General features: G+C 37.3%; 1 protein-coding gene across 1 annotated transcript in view; it reads right to left on the reverse strand.

The window, feature by feature from the left end:
• ADAMTSL1 (ADAMTS like 1) overlaps positions 1-17,627 on the reverse strand; it is a gene marked incomplete at both ends in the record, with an annotated part of 419,367 nt that overhangs the window by 359,124 nt on the left and 42,616 nt on the right. Inside the window, one exon of the mRNA XM_080708549.1 lies at positions 4,694-4,739. Coding sequence (XP_080564675.1) covers positions 4,694-4,739 — 46 coding nt within the window. The remainder of the gene's footprint in view (positions 1-4,693; positions 4,740-17,627) is intronic.

Here is a 17,627-nt window from a genome sequence, read left to right on the forward strand (position 1 = left end):
AGTGAGATGGACGGTCAAGGTATGTAGCAGGAATAGAACCCTGTCCATGTTGGCTTTCGCCACTCAGACTCTAGTCTCTTGCTGTCAGTCACCTACGTGTCTTCATTCATCTGTATCCAAGTGCAAATTTGTGGGAAGCCATTTAGGCTTTCCCCTAAAAGAATATTTCTGATTCAGCTGACTGTCCTTCACCCAGAGTCAACAAGGTTTGGGGTCATGGAAAGTTCAAAGTAAAAGGTCTGGGAGAAGATCAGGTGGTGATTGCATGAGGTTACTGATTAACCTACCTGTAATGTATGTGCTTTGGATTGGTCTTTATTGTATTCTGATGTGATAGAATGAGGATATTGATTGACCTGTAACTGTATAAATACCTCTAGAGAAATAAACCCATAGTTGGCCCAATAGAGAATATTGACCAAGGAACAGTCGGCAGCCAGTAGGAAATATTGATCCAGGAGCAGGGGTCGGCCAGTAGAGATAGTAGGCTGGCGGACCCCCACGTTAGAATTTAAAAATTCTTGGAATAAAATTCTTAAGAGTTGAATTATTCATACTCACGCCTCTCTTTGGAACCTGTACTTTGGCCAGCTGGCTCCAGCACAAATTCAGTATAGCCCAAATATGTATTAGAACTGTAGAATGTCAGAGTGGGAGGGAACTTTAAGGTGATTCGGTTTAACCCTCTTATTGTAAAGCTGAGGTCCAAAGACAGTTATAAACTTGCTAGGATCGTGCTATTCTCTTGGGCCATAGCTGCACATAAGACATTTCATACCAATAATTCTGGAGACCATCAAAGTGGATTGTATCAAATTGAGGAGGAAGCAATGTGATTTAGGAAAAAACATTCCATCTTCAAAATATATTTGAAATTTGAGCCAGGCTTGGTGGCGCATGTTTGTAATCCTTGCACTTGGGAAGCTGAGACAGGAGGATGGCACTGGTTTGCAGCCAGCCTCAGCTACTTAGTGAGGCTCTCAGCAACTTAGTGAGACCCTGATTCCAAATAATATAAAATAGGTCTGGGAGTATAGCCCGGTGGTAGAAAGCCTCTGGGTTCTACCCTCAGTACCACCAAACAAAAACAAAACAACAACAACAACAAATATATATATATATTCCAAATTGTCCCCCTAGTGTCACTCTAACCTAAGCAACCATTAGTGCTGATTGAAACCAGGGGCATTCTACCTCTGAGCTATGCCCCAAGTCCTATTTTCCTTTAAAAAAATTTTTTTTGTGGTACTGGGGTTCCTGGAAACCCTTCTACCTCCAGGCTACACTCCCAGTCCTATTTTTATACTTTTAAAAAAAATTTGGAAACAGGATCTCTTATACCAGAGCAGCTTGCTTCGAACCTGCACGATCCTCCTGTCTCCGCCTCCCAAGCACGGGGATTACAAGCGTGTGCCATCACGCCCGGCTCCTATTCTTTATTTTGAAATGGGATTTTACTGAGTTGCAAAGGACCTCACTAAGTAGCTGAGGCTGTCCATGAAATGCAATCCTCCCATCTCAGCCTTTCAAATGTTGGAATTATAAGCGTGAGCCACCACGCTTAGCTTCACCTCTACACTTACAGTAGTCTCCAGGTTGGCATTTCTACTTCCACCCCTAATTCCTATCCATTCTGCAGAGTAATTTGCAGCTAAACTTGTCTCTCTAAACCACGAGTCCAATTCTTTGCTGCCTTACTTGAAATTCTCCATTGGCTTTTTTTGTACTTACAATATAACCTAAATACACATTATAATATCCTGCATGATCTACCTGCTTCTAACCTTTGGTTTTGTCTTAGCTTCCAATATTATTTCCTTACTTAGCAAAGGTCCCTAGTGGACTGTAGATACACTGTCTTTATTCTTTGGAGATGTAACACTCATTCTGACCTTGCCTCTTTTGGTGTCTTCTACTTAGGTTGTTTGTGGATAATCACAGAGCTGGCCTCTCCCACCATAGCTTTGTCACTGTTCAAGTGTGTACTTCCCTGATTATCCAATCTGAAGTGGCCACCAATACCTTCATTATCTGCATAGCACTAATCAATACTCAATATTTATTCTTTTAAATCATTTGTTTGAACCAGGCATGGTGACACGCACCTATAATCCTAGTCCTTGGGAGGCAAGACAAGAGGATCACAGGTTCAAAGCCAACCTCAGAAACTTGGAAAGCTTCTCAGCAACTTAGCAAGATACTATTTCCAAAGAAAACTAAAATTGGTCTGGAAGTATAGCTGAGAGGTAGAATGCCTTTTGGGTTCAATCCTTAGCACCAAATAAGGAAAAAAAATCATTTGTTTGCATGTTTATAATTTGTTTTCCTTTATTCAAATAAAAGCTTCCGGTGAACTAGGTATTGTTTACCAGTGCATCCAGAGCTGAGAACAATTCTCTTCCTGCATAAATTTTTCATTTTTTGTTTCAAGAAGAGTCAAATGTTGCAGTGAAGCAATATAATCTTTTAGTAAAGAACCTGAGAATAGAAGTAGTTACCACAAGCCCCTTGGCCCAATATACTGCAAATTATGGTCACTGTCTCCTAAATGCCAAATCATGTGAAACTTAAAGAAGAAATGAAACAGTTTTCTAGATACTTTGAAAGGTTATTTAAAATATCCAGCTCAAAGTATTCCGATTTGAGGTTTAGTTTGAGTGAACATGAAAAAATAATATATGAAGACCTTTCTGGGGCCTTTTGGAATCACTTAATTGAAGTCTCTGAGACCCAAGTGACTTGCATGATGGGTTTGCTAGATAAACCAAACCTACTATTTATCTCAATAGCTTCCTCGGTCTTTCCTTCCATAGACAGAGGACCATACTGCTTCCTTAGAAAAGAAAAGGGAATTGTAAGTTGGGAAAATTAGATGAACTATGTCTTTAGAAATGAAAATAGTTTTCTGATCCAGCTAGAAATAGAGGAAAACTCAAGACTAAGAACTGGGCAAACATTATGGGAACCTGACTTTCTTCTACTGACGTATTCTATCTGTAGAGGGACTAGCAATAAACTTTTAGAAGTGTGTGAGCTGAGTTTTCAGGAAACCCAGAAAAATTGAAAAAGTGGGGAGATGTATTTTATTCTTAAGATTGTCATAGGAAGTAAGAACACTAAAATATGTCATATGAAGAAAATCTAAAAAAGAAAAGGAAAAGAGGTCGAGTCTTAGGAGACAATGTTGTTCGGAAGTGTCCCAGGAAGTTGACTAGTAAGGGGTGACCCTGAGGGCATAGCTAAGAGACTTTCAAGTTTTTCCAAATATCCAAATGAGAATATTTATCTGAATGGTCCTGTACTTCTGAGTTTGAAAATTGGAATGTGACTATGAAAAGCTTCTTTCTTAGGAGATTTTTTTTGTTTGTTTTTTTGGCACTGTTGCTTCTGTCATGGCCAAACTCCAGGAAAAAAAATCTTCAAATTATGTGAAGGCTCTGGATTCTCATAAAAAATTCAGTGTTGATTTGATTCTACAAGCTGTAAAGACCTGGCTGATGAAATGCCATGGTTTGTAAGTAATATTAGGTCAGAGTCTTTGAAAATGCTCAAAATGATAGAAAGGAAGTTATAAGCAGTTTCTGGAGAGCTTTCTTCTTCTTGTTGTTTTGTAATACTGGGGGTTTAGCCCTGTAATCCACAAGACTTGGGAGACTAAGGCAGGAGGATCATACGCTTGAGACTAATGTGGGCAACCTAGTAAGATTCTGTTGTAAATAAGACATTAAAAAGGCTGGAAATGTAACTGAATAGTAGGGCACTTGCCTCACTTGGATGAGGGCCTGGGTTCCATCCCAATCACTACAGAATTAACCTTCTAAAAGTAGCACTCTACATCACACTCTCTTTCCAAAACTTTGAGGGGCTCCCACTACTCATTGAACTAATATGAACTTGGGAGGCTGACATCCAAAACTCTTCATGGTGTAACCTTAAAGAAGCTTTCAAATCTTTTCTTGCATGGGTTGTGTGCCTCTTGTGTAGTGTGCAGAACACACCTTACATATTTTTTGCTCCCAAAGTTGCCCGTAAGACCCTTCCATTTGGATTTTTATCCCCTCGAACCTCCTATGGCCAGCCGTAGCCTCCAAGCTTTATCTCAAGTCACCTTCCCCTTTAAGACCCCTTAAATATTTTGTGTTTCAATACAAAAACAGTATCATCCCTTTGTAACAGCATTTGTCATATTTTGCCCTGGAACGTGGTTATGTGCACTTCTATCTTCACTCTACACCCCTTACTATATTACAGATGTTTTGAGACATGGCCACATGTTACTTATCCCTGCATTAGCGTAGTGCCTCACACATAGTTGGCACTGAATAATATTTGTTGAACAAATGAATGAGTTTGTCAAATCTGAATTTGATTAACTAATATTTATTTCATGATACACTAATTCCCTTTTATCATCCCTCTTACTCATTTCTCATGAGACCTAGATGTGAAAAGACAGAAAGCAGAGAGGAAATGCACAGTCCTTATTTTGAAACAGTCTAGTTAGTTTCAATCTGTTCAAATGATTAAGTTTATATTGAAGACCATTAAATATGGCTATGTAATCAGAATACTATGAGATATATAACTCCTGGTGAAATACTAATTGATTAGTTTCCTGCTCAGGATACATAAAACCTAAAACTTTCCATAATTCTTAAAATACATAATTACAGTGAAAAATCATCACACTTACCACATTACTGCATGTTCTATATCGAATATTTCTTCCTTCACAGCTCCTAGGTAATAAAAAGAAAAAGAAATCTTATTACTACCTATGGAAGACTCAAATTGTGATCTATTTTCTTGTTTTAAAAGAATGTTCTCTCAATACTAGTGGAAGAGTTAAACTTTTTAGAGTAGATTCTTAGAGGTGCTGCTATTAAAAATTAAGTTCAGCAGATCTAAAACAATGGCCTTAATATTCGACATGTCTGCTAAGGATATGAAAATGTGTAATTCTTAAATGATTATTTTTATTAAAACTATTTGTGCATTGTAGAGGTTATGAAAAAGACATATTAAAAAGGAAAAAAATCCTCTGGAATTGCCTCATCTGAAGATAATCACTATTATTTTGATTTATTTATTCCTTTCCAAATTGGAGGAAATCATATCACTTATACAATTTTGTAACCTGTTTTATCTCCCCACTTAAATTTTTCTGGAAGTATTTTCTCACATTATATTGAGAATTACATAATATTTCATCAAATGGTATAATGTATATAATCAATATTACATTAGTTTTCATTTAAATAATTGCCATAGGGTTTGAGGTATGAGACCATAATAAACCTTCTATACATTATGTTTTATCCAAGTTTCTGACTATATCTTTAAAATTGATAAATTTCTAGAGGGGTAATTGCCAAACTAAAGGGAATAAAGTTTTGTAAGGCTCTTGAAAAATATTGCCAAATTGCATTCCATAAAGGTTGTACCACTGCATACTCCCACCAGCAATACATGGGAGTTTCCATTTTACTGAATACTTGTGAACAAAAACAAGTGATTTTTTTGTAAAACATTCAATGATGACAATTCATGAAGAATAGTACTCTTCTTTTTTCAAACGAAGGCACACTGTTTAAAAAAAGAGCAAAGTTATACTGTGGAGATCTGAGAGCTTGACTATATGAGTAGCTAATAGTTATGGAGTTTCAGGTATGAGTTTTAAGTTTACTATATGTATTAATTTAATTCAATCATCTTCAAAATCCTAAGAAATAGAAGACTATCATTATATCCATTTTACAATGAGAAAATGTAAGCTTAGGTAATGAATCTTATCCAAATCACACAATTATTCCGCTAGAAGACTGAGATTTAAAATTGGGCCATTAGCTTCAGAGCTTATGCCCATAGTCACAATGTTTTAATTCATTCTTTCCCTCAACAAACATCCACAGAGCTCCTGTTATATGCTGGATAAAAACTTACCTTAGAGAATGCCAAAAATAATTAATGCATGTTGGTCTTTTCTAATAAGAAAATTAATCATATAATTCAGTCTATAAAATATAATTGTGGTAGGTGTCCAGAATGTTAACCCAAAGAAAATGTCATCCCCAAACACAATTATACAGGGCTATTTTAGGCCTAAAGACTTTGTTTAAATGGATACTCTCTTCATATGCATTAAAATTAGTATAAATTTAAGAATGGCTGGTCAGGCATTAGTATCATATTAAAAAGAGAACTGATGGAGATGCATGGTTGTCAGTGCTCAGCCCAGCAATGCCTTTCATGTCCCGTTGACAAGGGTGTTTTACTATCTCGATAATTGATGACTCATATGAACCTAGCTAATACCAACAAATATTCAGTTCACATGAAGAATGTCCCTCAATATTATGCCATGTTGAATAAGCCATTTGCCAAGAATGATCTGGATTTTCATGACTGCAAGAGGTAGAGATTGCTGGTCGTGCTGATTTTAGTATTCTGATACATGTGATGGACAACTGTTTTCCTGTTGTACATAAATGACCTGGCATCCTAATTAGAAGCATTAATTATTATGGGCCAAGTCATTGTAATTCATCCCCAAAAGAAGGATCAGTTCTTGGTGTTATTGCTAAAAAATTATTGAGTTTCTGAGTCTGAAAATATGAGAGTCAGGCTCCAGATGAGGACAAATATACAGGGTAATGAATTCTACAACTGGAAAGCCTTCGGTAGCATGCTGTATGGACGTGGGTATTTTTTTTTAATGTGATTAGCTTTTCAATTTTGAAATTGCTAGTGGACACTATACTTCAGTTCCTATACCTCACTTTTTTTCATCTGCAAAATGGAATAATATTACTTATGTCCTGATATTATTATGAGCACTAAGTCAATTAATAATTGTGAATTACTTAATACAGTGCCTCGGACATAATAAGAATCATGTAAGCATTTGATATATTAACTAGGTGCATAATAAATATAAAACTGATAGCAACCAAAAAGTGGCTAAGAATTTATGGAGGAAAAAAAACTGTAAGAAAAGATTTTGTATTTTGGTAAATTTTTGAACAGTTCTATACATTTGGAATTTTGGGTTTATGTGGCAAATTGTAGTAGAGAGAGTATTTCTTTCTAATTTTAAACTTTATAATAAGCAAAGGATAAACATTAAAGGTTTTAAAATAGTAACATTATAATGTTAACTTCTTTAAAAATATAAACTCTGGTACTAGCCATAGAGATAACAATACTTTATGTTTTCCTTTATTTTTCCAATATTTCCTTTTCCTAAATGCATATTTATGAATAAAAGAATGGAAATGATTTGAATTAGGAGTCTGAAGATCAAGGTTACAGCAATTGCCCTTCTACTTCTACCCAAGCAGAGTCTTAGCTTCCTCATCTGAAAAGGATATAGAATAGCAGTGCATAAAGAACTTGCCAACTGAGACAACCACAGAAGCTCTGCTCAAATGCCAGCATGCCATTATAGAGCTATCAGCTCAAAATAAAGCAAAAGAAAGAAGAAAAGTTTCAATAAATTTTCCCAGACATTTTAAACCATAAATACCTACACAGATTTTACAAGCATCCTTGGAAAATGGAGATGGAGCATAAAATGTAAAAGACTGATTTAAATACGGATTAAATTTATTCAGGAAAAAGAAAAAAATAAATCAAAGCAAAGCAAAAACATTTCTTAGAATATCCTGCCATTTTCTGGTACCTGCTATAGATATGGAAACAACTTATGTCTCTAAATTGACTTTCTTTACTACATTGTATTACTTTTTGAGATTATTTAATTGATGAAATATGATAGTAAAATGGTAATGCTTCGGTGTGGTTAGGTGATCATTATAGAAAAACATTATTGAATTGTGGGTAATAATAGAATACTAGGTCTACTCTATATCCAGTGCCTGCTACAAGTCTCTGGCCCAGTGTCAGTATATTACCTCTCATTTTCCAACAGCTCTGCAAGGTTTTTACTATTCCCATTCTAATAGATGAAGAGACTGAGGTGAAGAACACTGAGGAGGCTTACAGTTGCATATGTAGAAAGAAGAACACCAGGGATTTTGAGTTACAGGTTGACTTACTCCAAAGCACATAAAACAATAAAAAAAGGGAACAAGATGTGCTCAAGACAAGTAATATGCTAACAATAGAATAAATATCTGGGAAGCTGAGCAGGGAGGTTGCCTGGGGCTTAACTGCATCTTATTGATACTATACCCATTTATCATCTGATTCTCAATTCTGGTAAATCCACTTCCAGTAAAGCATATCTAGAGACACACTGGCATATTTCCAAGAGTAACACTCACCAGTAAGATGCAATGTGGATGAATATCAGTGCAGAGAAATGCATTAAAGGTCAAATTTGTTAAATTTTAGCATAAATTTTATATAAGCAGCAAAGTGACTATTCCACCATAAGGATTAATTCCTATCAAGTGTGAATTTCTTCATCTGACACATTTATCTGGGCACAAATGCCTCATCTGAGACTTAAGCTGGACAAAATATTTCTCTTTCTCTTTCCTTTTTTTTAAGTTTGCTAATATAAAACAGATGAGTGGGTTCCTTCATATTTAAACAAATTAAAATTTACCTCTAGAGATGAAAACAAACATTACAAATTTCAATCTAAACTGGTTTCCAAGAAAAGTTAAAGTGCTGATAACATCCAGTCTAAATCATTGTATCCTCTCAGTGTAAACTATAAAATCGTTATGAGACAGTGTTTAGTGGGTTAAGTCCTGTATCAGTTATAGACTCAGAAAATGGCTCAAATCTTAAAGAACAAGTTTTAAGTATTGGAATATATTCCAATCTGAACTTGCCCAGGCAGTTCCTTATTTATTTTCTATTTTTTAAAAGTATTTTATTCCTAGCCAGTCACTTATTAATTTGGACTCATTTATTCTCTCAAAGAATGACAATTATCTCACTCAGAAGTTATTATTTATTAATTATTACAACTCTAATTTCTCTAAAATGAGATTAGTATAGATTTAAGGCATACTTTTTCTCTCATTAACACATAAGCCATTTAGACTCTTCTAATTCTTAAAAGTTCTATACTACTTTAGCTTCAATGATCCTAATTTTGTAATCTTGCTATAGAAAATTAAGACTCTTTTTCTAGGTTCTAGCAATCTGTTGGCCTCTCCTTTCTTTTCCTCTTCTGCTAAGTCTTTAAGAGATAGAAGTGTATTCAATTTCTCTCTTTTACATTAATTTTTTTTTCTCATCTTTCTAAGCAAACAGATCCTTCTGGTAACATTGTAATCATGCCTGGTGTTAATGAATAGTTTTAAGAAAATCTGGTAACTGTATTAAAGACTTCACAGTCCTTAAGGGTAACTGCATTTGTTTTAGGCTCATGAAACTCAGTCTTTATTACTTCCCCAAAACCCAAGATTGTAGGTAAGGAGGAACAGCTTACTTTATTTCACTGATTACCACCTGCCTTTCCATTATGATCTACAGGCCAAGAATATTTAATCAGGACAGTCCATTTGCTTTCATGTCTCTCTTCTTTCAGTCTTCCAGAAGAGAACTATGAGCTCTTTTTAAGAGAACAGACATAAAACCACATCAGCAATTCAAACCAGAGGGTTGCTGGGCCACCTAAACCGTGAGACCCAGAATGAACAGGGATTGGACCAGACAAGATTCATAGGCAAGGCGGGGATGTATCTCATGGCGGGGAGCACTGCTGCATCTCTCCACTTCAAATGAGCATTTCAGGACTCACTGCAGCTAGACAGCAGGGGCTTGCCTCCTTGAGGAGCCAGCAACCATTCTTTGCATTGGGCAGGGTGGGGGGAGCTTTTGTGGTATTGGGAATAGAAACCAGAGGCCTTCTACCTCTGGTCTACACTCCCAGACCTATTTTATATTTTATTTGGAAACAATGTCTAAGTTGCTGAAAGCCGCCTCACTAAGTATATAGCTGAGGCTGGCTTTGAACCTATGCAATCCTCCTGTCTCAGCCTCTCAAATTTTGGGATTACAAGCAAGCGCCACCATGCCCAGCTGTGGGAGGGCTTTTACAAAACCTCAGGAGGAATAACAAATTCTGAGAACACCTAAGAGAACCTCCTGCAAGGGTACCATTGGCTTCTTTTCTTTTACCATTGGCACATTATTTTAAGATTCATTCAGGCAACACCACTTGATACCAATCAATATAACCATTAAAAAGGAAGCCACAGAACCAGTTAGATCCTGTGTGTTAAGCTATTCTCAGATACTCGATGTCCTAATCTATGGTTCAAGGTGGATGCTGAAAACCTGGGGCTAGAACTGAAGTCTGTGCATGATGGATGGTTGGCTGCAGTCTTACCTAGCATGGAAGAATAAGAGGAGCCCTGTGACATGCCATCCCTGTGGCTTCCATCAATCCCACTAATCTTTCCCTTAACCTCTGTTTCACTCTTGTGCTTAAAATGTAATTTCTTAATGCTCTATAATTTACTATTTACTATTTAAGATAGTCAAGAGTACATTCTAATTTACAGTGTCTTAAATAAAACAAAATGGACCTTGATTTGTGGACACATTATGTAGGGGGAGCTTGGTACCACAAAGAGGAATTAATTCAGCACTGTCTTTAAAAATATCTAGTGACACCCATGCTTGAATTGTTCCACATTCATATGTATATATATATACTATATATACTATATATCTTTAAATAACTGGAAATGTTCTAATATGAACCTCTAGTAAGAATTCATTGCTAATATTAATTTATCAGAATGCTTAACAGTCCTTAAATGTTTTTAACAACCATTAAACCATTTACTCTGGAAGATGAGCTTGAGCCTGCCTCACCTACTCTACTACGTACTTACAGGCAACCACCTACCTCACATAAATAACAAGTCTGCTTACAAAGATCGCTATAACAAATAATGTGCAACCTGGTAACACCTGCCTATGAAAAACTGGATCGTAAATAGTTAAGATAATTTTTCCCTTCCTTGTAGATAAACTTAAGCCTGTCCCAATCCCCACTGGAGCACCAATAGTCTTCATTAGACAAAGGCACTCAAATTGTAGAAATAATGCATCCTCAACACAAACAACCATCAGTGGAAAAGTAGCTTTGAAACACGAGGAGACAGAGGTCCCTGGTGCTTCAGGACTCTCCCAAGCACAGGAGAGCACCTCTTCCTCTTCAGCACTGGGCTGAAAGGTCCCTGAGTCCCCTGCAGGATGTCCGTTTGTTTTCCACTGCTTCTTCTGCATGTGATACCTCATGTGGCTCAAACAGATTAGGGCTAAGGGGGAGATTTATTTTTTTTTTCTGAATAGATAGATATACAAGCCAAACTGTTGTGACAACCTGATAAATGGAGCTTTTGAGACTGCTTTCTGCTGTAATAATACAACAAACAAGACGGCGTGCTGCCAGGCCTCATCCGTCAGAGGCGAGTTGGCTGGGAACAGATACTGCCCAGGGTCACAGCAACTCCTCGCAACCTGCCAGAGGTTCCGACGTTGCCTAATGAGCCAAGAGAAGAGTTCGCCTTCAAGTTCACCAGGGGATGGTGGAGGTCTGGATGAAAAGACAGTCATCAATTGTGGACTAGACTTAAGAGCATTTCTTTGGTATAGATAACATTTTTGTGATCTCAGTTTTATATTTCAACATGTTTGTTCTATGAAAATTTCTACCAAAGCATCCTGAATGCATTGCCAACTTGAAGGCCCTTATTTCTGGATAACAGAGAGAGTTACTGAACAATATGGAGACTGAAGTCAATATACAGGAACATTATGTAGGTTCAGGGAAAATACCCTAAGGTAACATCTCCTCTAGTAATTTGATCGCCTTTTAACAAGAAGTAATTAAGAAAGGTTATTTAGCCTTTCACAGATGTGTGTGTGTGTGTGTGTGTGTGTGTGTGTGTGTGTGTGTGTGTGGTGCTGGAGATTGAAACTAAAGCTTCATGCAAACTAGGCAAATGTTTTGCCACTGAGTTACATCCCCCAAACTTTCATTTATGTTTTGTTTCAAAGTCTAGCTAAGTTGCCCAAGCTGGCCTCAAACTTTCAATCTTCCTTTTTTTGCCTCTTGTGTAACGAGGGTTATAGACGTGCAGAGCTGTGCCTGTCTTGACCTTCCACGGATTCTTAAGCAATAGTTAGGAGGCTGCAAAGCTGTTAAATTACAATTTTACCCACATGGGAATCTTATAGACTGCAATTTGGAATTTTTCCTATGAGTTTCAGATTGGTTTATTTGCTATTATGAGTGTTTGGTATGTTCTAAATTACAACTAGAAAAATCACTGCCATTTTTTTTTTTTACAAACAAGTATGATTTTACATATCTCTGCTTCTTCTTCAAAGAAAGACATGTAACAACAAAGGATTAAGTATTCAAAAATACAGACTGGGGTTATGAAAATGAGGAGTCGGCTCATGTAGTTAAAAAAATAAAAGGAAAAAGCAAGAACCATGACCTCGTCAACTAAAATGATTATGCTAGGCTTCTAATAAAGCCAAACAATGCTCTGAGCACAGCTCTACCAGCAATGAAACAACATACAATATCTACCAACATCGAATGAAACAGTATACAATGAGCGCTCCCACCATGAAAATGATCACCCCCGGGCAGCACTTCCTGGTTGGCAAACTTTATACAAAAATGCTTTCTGTTTACAGTCACTTCACACATTGATTGAACATCCAGTGTAAGCCAGTATCAAGCAAGGCATTGTCAAAGATACAAAAATGATGATGTCCCTTGAGTCTTATCAAAATCATAATGTAGTTGGCACAAATCCTCATTAATGAGAGAACACACAACAGCCTATCGCTGAGTCAACAACAGAAAGGCAAGATGTCCATATTAAAGACAGAAAAAAATTTGAGAGAGAGAGAGAATTGAGAAAAAATAACTTCCACTGGAGAGTCTTAGGTGGGGTGTTCTCTATGGGCCACAGGAGTCCCAAGATTGTGAATGGAAAAAAGGAATATTCTAGAATCAGCCTACTCTTCCTGCTCCTGCTTCCCAAAGTACTTAAAGTACGTTTCTTGCCCTACATGCAGCTCGGTAAATTTATCCAGTATCAACTGAGTATGTCCAAGGTGGGAAGACAGAAAAGAAAGCAAGAACTAATCTGTCACCAGAGCACCAATAGACTAGTGAGGAGAGAATCATACAGATAATTATAATAGCCAGACTATGTAGAGGTGACTTAAGAGTGCAAACAAAAGGTCTTATAAACAACCCAGTGAAGCTGAGGGGCTGCAAACAACACTGAGGGTGCAGGGAGGAGCGCTGCAGATGGAGGGTTGTCAGGACAGGAGGCACAGAGGCAGCCAAGAGCCTAGCTCTGCTTTGATTATCCTTCCTTCCTTCCTCTCTCCCTCCCTCTTGCTTTTTCTTTTCTTTTTTTTTTTTTTTTTTTGTTCTAGGAATTAAACCTGGGGAGCATTCTACCTCTGATTTACACCCCCAGCACTATTTTTTTTAAACAAGCTTTTACTAAATAGCTGAGGCTGGTCTCAAACCTGAAATGCTCTAGTCTCAACCCCCAAATACTGGCATTACAGGTGTGTGCCTGGCACCACCACACTCTTTAAATTTTTTATTTTATTTTTGTATGAAATAGAATCTCACTAAATTGCTGAGGCTCTAAATTGCAAAAGCTGGCTTCAAACCTGTTATCCTCCTGTTGCAGCCTCCTGAGTACTGGGATTATAGGCTTGTATCACCAAGCTTGGCTAAGAGCCCAGCATTTCAAAAGACTAAGACACATCTCTATAGTCACCCAGGCATCTTTACATTTTTAGCAACCCTCAGTCCCTTGATTTGCTTTTCTCCCCCATAGTTCACATGCTTGATTTCTGAGCTGCAGTGCCTAGCAAGGTGCCTGGCATACTGTTAGCACTCTATGGGCATCTCTATGGCTACAGGAAGAGGGAAGAAATACAACAGGAGGAAATGCTGTCAAGATAATTTCAGGCCACAAAGAACTTTCAGGCTCGTACTTGTTCTCATTCTGAACCCTGATTAAAATCTGTTTAGAATAAGCTGGAGATGAAAAATTTGAAATGAAACTAAATGGCTTCCAAAGGGAAGAAGCGTCTGGCTCCTTTCGAGGGATATGTTTATCTTCCTGCATTTACTCTAGGTTGTGTTTGTCCCTGATGCATTTGCTTCCTCTGAAAGATTAGAGACCAAGCGACTGGTGCCCTTGGCTTGAGCTAGCAGGAAGGACACGTGCTTTCTAATACATATACACACGCCATGAGGTTTGCAAATGATCTTGTATTTGCTCAGTAGCCAAAAGAGGCAGAGAATGAGAATAAAAACAAATGTGTTTTAGTAACATCAAGTCCAACTTTTCCATCTTCCCTATGAGGAAAATGTATATTATGAAACTCTAGGACTCCAACAGCCTCACCCGATACAACCCTTGAGTTGGGAATTTATGAATTATCTTGGCTGGAGACAAAAGTTCTCTAGTCTTTCTATGTCACCCAGATGTCCACTGCAAAATGGGGTCTGGAAAATCACATTTTTCTTTAATAACATTTATATTAAGAGCAGCTTTTGTATTGCTTCCTATCTAGCGGCAAAACAGGCTTTGACTGCATAGTTGGACACGAAAGTGTCTCTTTTTCAAGGTCACACATTTCAATTTTAGGGCACCTTCAACTCACTCAACAAACATTTACTGAATTTCTGTTTTGTTCCACGTACTGCCCACTGGACTTCAGAGATGAGCAAACTGAACCCAAGAGAAGCTAAAATCTAGTCCAAGACTCAAAATCAGCAGTTTGATAAAAAATAAATAAATAAAAGGGGTAATCTACAATGTAGAAACTCATGGTTAGGAGATCTGGCCCCCACAATATATGGCTATCACCAAGAAAGGATCCTTTCCTGACTGGGATCCCTGTCCTCAGCCTAAAGCTAGGAACAGGCTTTGTAGCTACTTGAGGTTGGTATGTGTAGTTATGGCTTCTAATGGTCATACATGATTCTGACATTGTGCATAGCTATTTTCTATGGTGTTCTTTAGCCATTCTTTACCTCAGGTGAAACATCCATTCCCCAATATATGAGATTCTGATATTCCCCTTTTTTCTCTTGACAATCAGCAATATTCTCTGTGTCTGTGCTGATATTCCTCTTTTTTCTTTGAATATTCAGCAATGTTCTAAGTCTATGCTTTTCTCAACCAATCCTCGTTCCTTCTTTCTCTGATTAAAACCAAGCAAAAACAATTAGATAACCCCTCTTTTCTGCTTTCTACAAATCAAGCCGAAAGAGATGAAATAATAGAATTAGAGTAGCATTAGGAAGCTTTTTCTTTTGGGGCTGGATGGGGGGAAGTGCTCATTGCATGGATGCTTAATTAAAGGTAGAAAGTTAAACTCAACTAGCTGGGTGAGAAGTTTAAGGATTTTGAAGGGAGGGGAATCTCAGAGAGTTGGCATAGACCACCCAAGAACAGCTGAGGTCTTAACCTGGTTGATCACTAACAACCTGGAAACTCCAAGGATCATTGTTAGAAAATGGAATGAAAGATAACTCTCAGGAACCACTTAGTACATTTACCTTGTTGGGAAATGTTGATCTTGCCTAACACTGGACAACTATTCACCAGAAAAGTTCTCCCTGCAGCTCACAGCAGAACTTGGGGTATCAGCACTATATTTTGACATTCAGGCACCCAGACTTTTCCTACCTCATGACAGACAAGACCATTTCATAAAACCTTGAAGAATTTTAACAAAAAGAATATGTAGGTTAGAAAATTTCTGCCTTTCTTCCTTATCCCAGTATAAACTCTCAGGGAGCTGGAGATGAGCCTCATCTTTTCACAATTATCTTTTCAGTAAAAAAGTGCTGCTAACCCTGGATGTATATTAAAATTATTTAAAGAGCTCTTATAAAATTGCTGCTGGCAAGGCTCCACCCCTGGAGATTTTAATTTAATTGGCCTTTAGTGGGGCCCAGATATTTGTATTTTTAAAGCTTTCCAGATGATCCTAAAGGTCATCTAAGGTTAAGTACCACCTTCTTAACAGGAGGAGGAAGAAAATCCACATGATCATGTCAATAACCACAGAGAAAGTATTTGGCAAAATTCAGCATCTTTCCTGATTAAAAACAAAACTGTCAAAAAGCTAGAAAGAAATTTTCTCAACAAAAACTATAGGTGAAAATCCCACATATAAGTGTACTCAGTGGATTCTCATCTAAAAATGGGAAGACGACATGGATGTCCACTCTTGCCACTTCTCCTCAACATAGTACTACAGTAAGTTTACATAGTACTACTGTAAGTTCTAGCCAGGGCAATTATGCATAAAAAAATGAAAGGCATCCAAATAAATAAGGTAAAATTATCTAATGGCATGATGTTACATTACAGAAATCCCTCAATATGCCAAAAAATACTCTTAGAACTAATAAAAATTTCAATAAAATTGTAAGAATGAAAATCAACATAAAAATAAGTTGTGTTTCACCGGACATGGTGGTGCACGCTTGTAATCCCTGTGCTTGGGAGGCTGAGACAGGAGGATTGCACAGGTTCGAAGCCAGCTTCAGCTGGCTTAAGAGACCCTGTTTCCAATAAAATATAAAATAGATCTAAGAGTGTAGCCCAGAGGTAGAAGGCTCCTGGGTTCCATCCCCAGTACCACCACCAAAAAAAAAAAAAAAAAAAAAAAAAAAGTTGTGTTTCTATATACTAACAAACTAAATAGAAAGATAATTAAGAAAATAATCTCATTTATAATAGCATCAAAATAAAATACAGCCGGTGTGGTGGCACATACTTGCAATCCCAGTATCTGAAAGGCCGAGACAAGAGGATTGCAGATTCCTGGACAGCCTCAGCTACTTACTGAGGCCCTTTGCAACTTAGTGAGACCCTGTTTTAAAATAAAGAATAAAAAATTGGACTGGGAATATAGCTCAGAGGCAGAATGTCTTTGGGTTCAATATTTAGTACCACAAAAATAAAATAAAACAAAATAAAATACATAGAAATAAACTTAAATAAATATGTAAAACATTTCTATACTGAAAACTACAAAACACTGATAAAAGAAATTAAAGATAAAATCAATAAGCAGAAAAACATTCTGTGTCCCTGAGTGGAAGACTTTGATACTGTTAAAAGTGATCCATAGTCCCAGTGAAATACCTCTCACACTCCCGATGGCAGGGTTTTTTTTTTGTTTTTTGTTTTTACAGAAATAGAAAAAAGAATCCTAAAGTTCATATGGAACCATCAAGGACCTTGAATAGTCAAACAAACCTGAGAAAAAAGAACACAGCTGAAGGCATTATACATCCTGATTTCAAAATATTTTACAAAGGTACAGTAATTAAAACAGTATGGAGCCGGGCGTGGTGGTGCATGCTTGTAATCCCAGCATTCGGGAAGCTGAGATCTGAGGATCATGGTTCGCAGACAGCCTCGGCTACTTAGTGAGGCCCTCCACAACTTAGTGAGACCCTGTTTCAAAATAAAGGAAATATATTTCAAAATATAGGGCAGGGGATATAGCTCAGAGGTTGAATGCCCCTGGGTTCCATCCCCAGACCCATAAAACAAACAAGCAACCAAACAAACAAAACAGTATGGTATTGGCATAGAGACAGACATAGATCAATG

Source organism: Muscardinus avellanarius, assembly GCF_963383645.1.
Source record: "Muscardinus avellanarius genome assembly, chromosome: 13".
NCBI lineage: Eukaryota > Metazoa > Chordata > Mammalia > Rodentia > Gliridae > Muscardinus > Muscardinus avellanarius.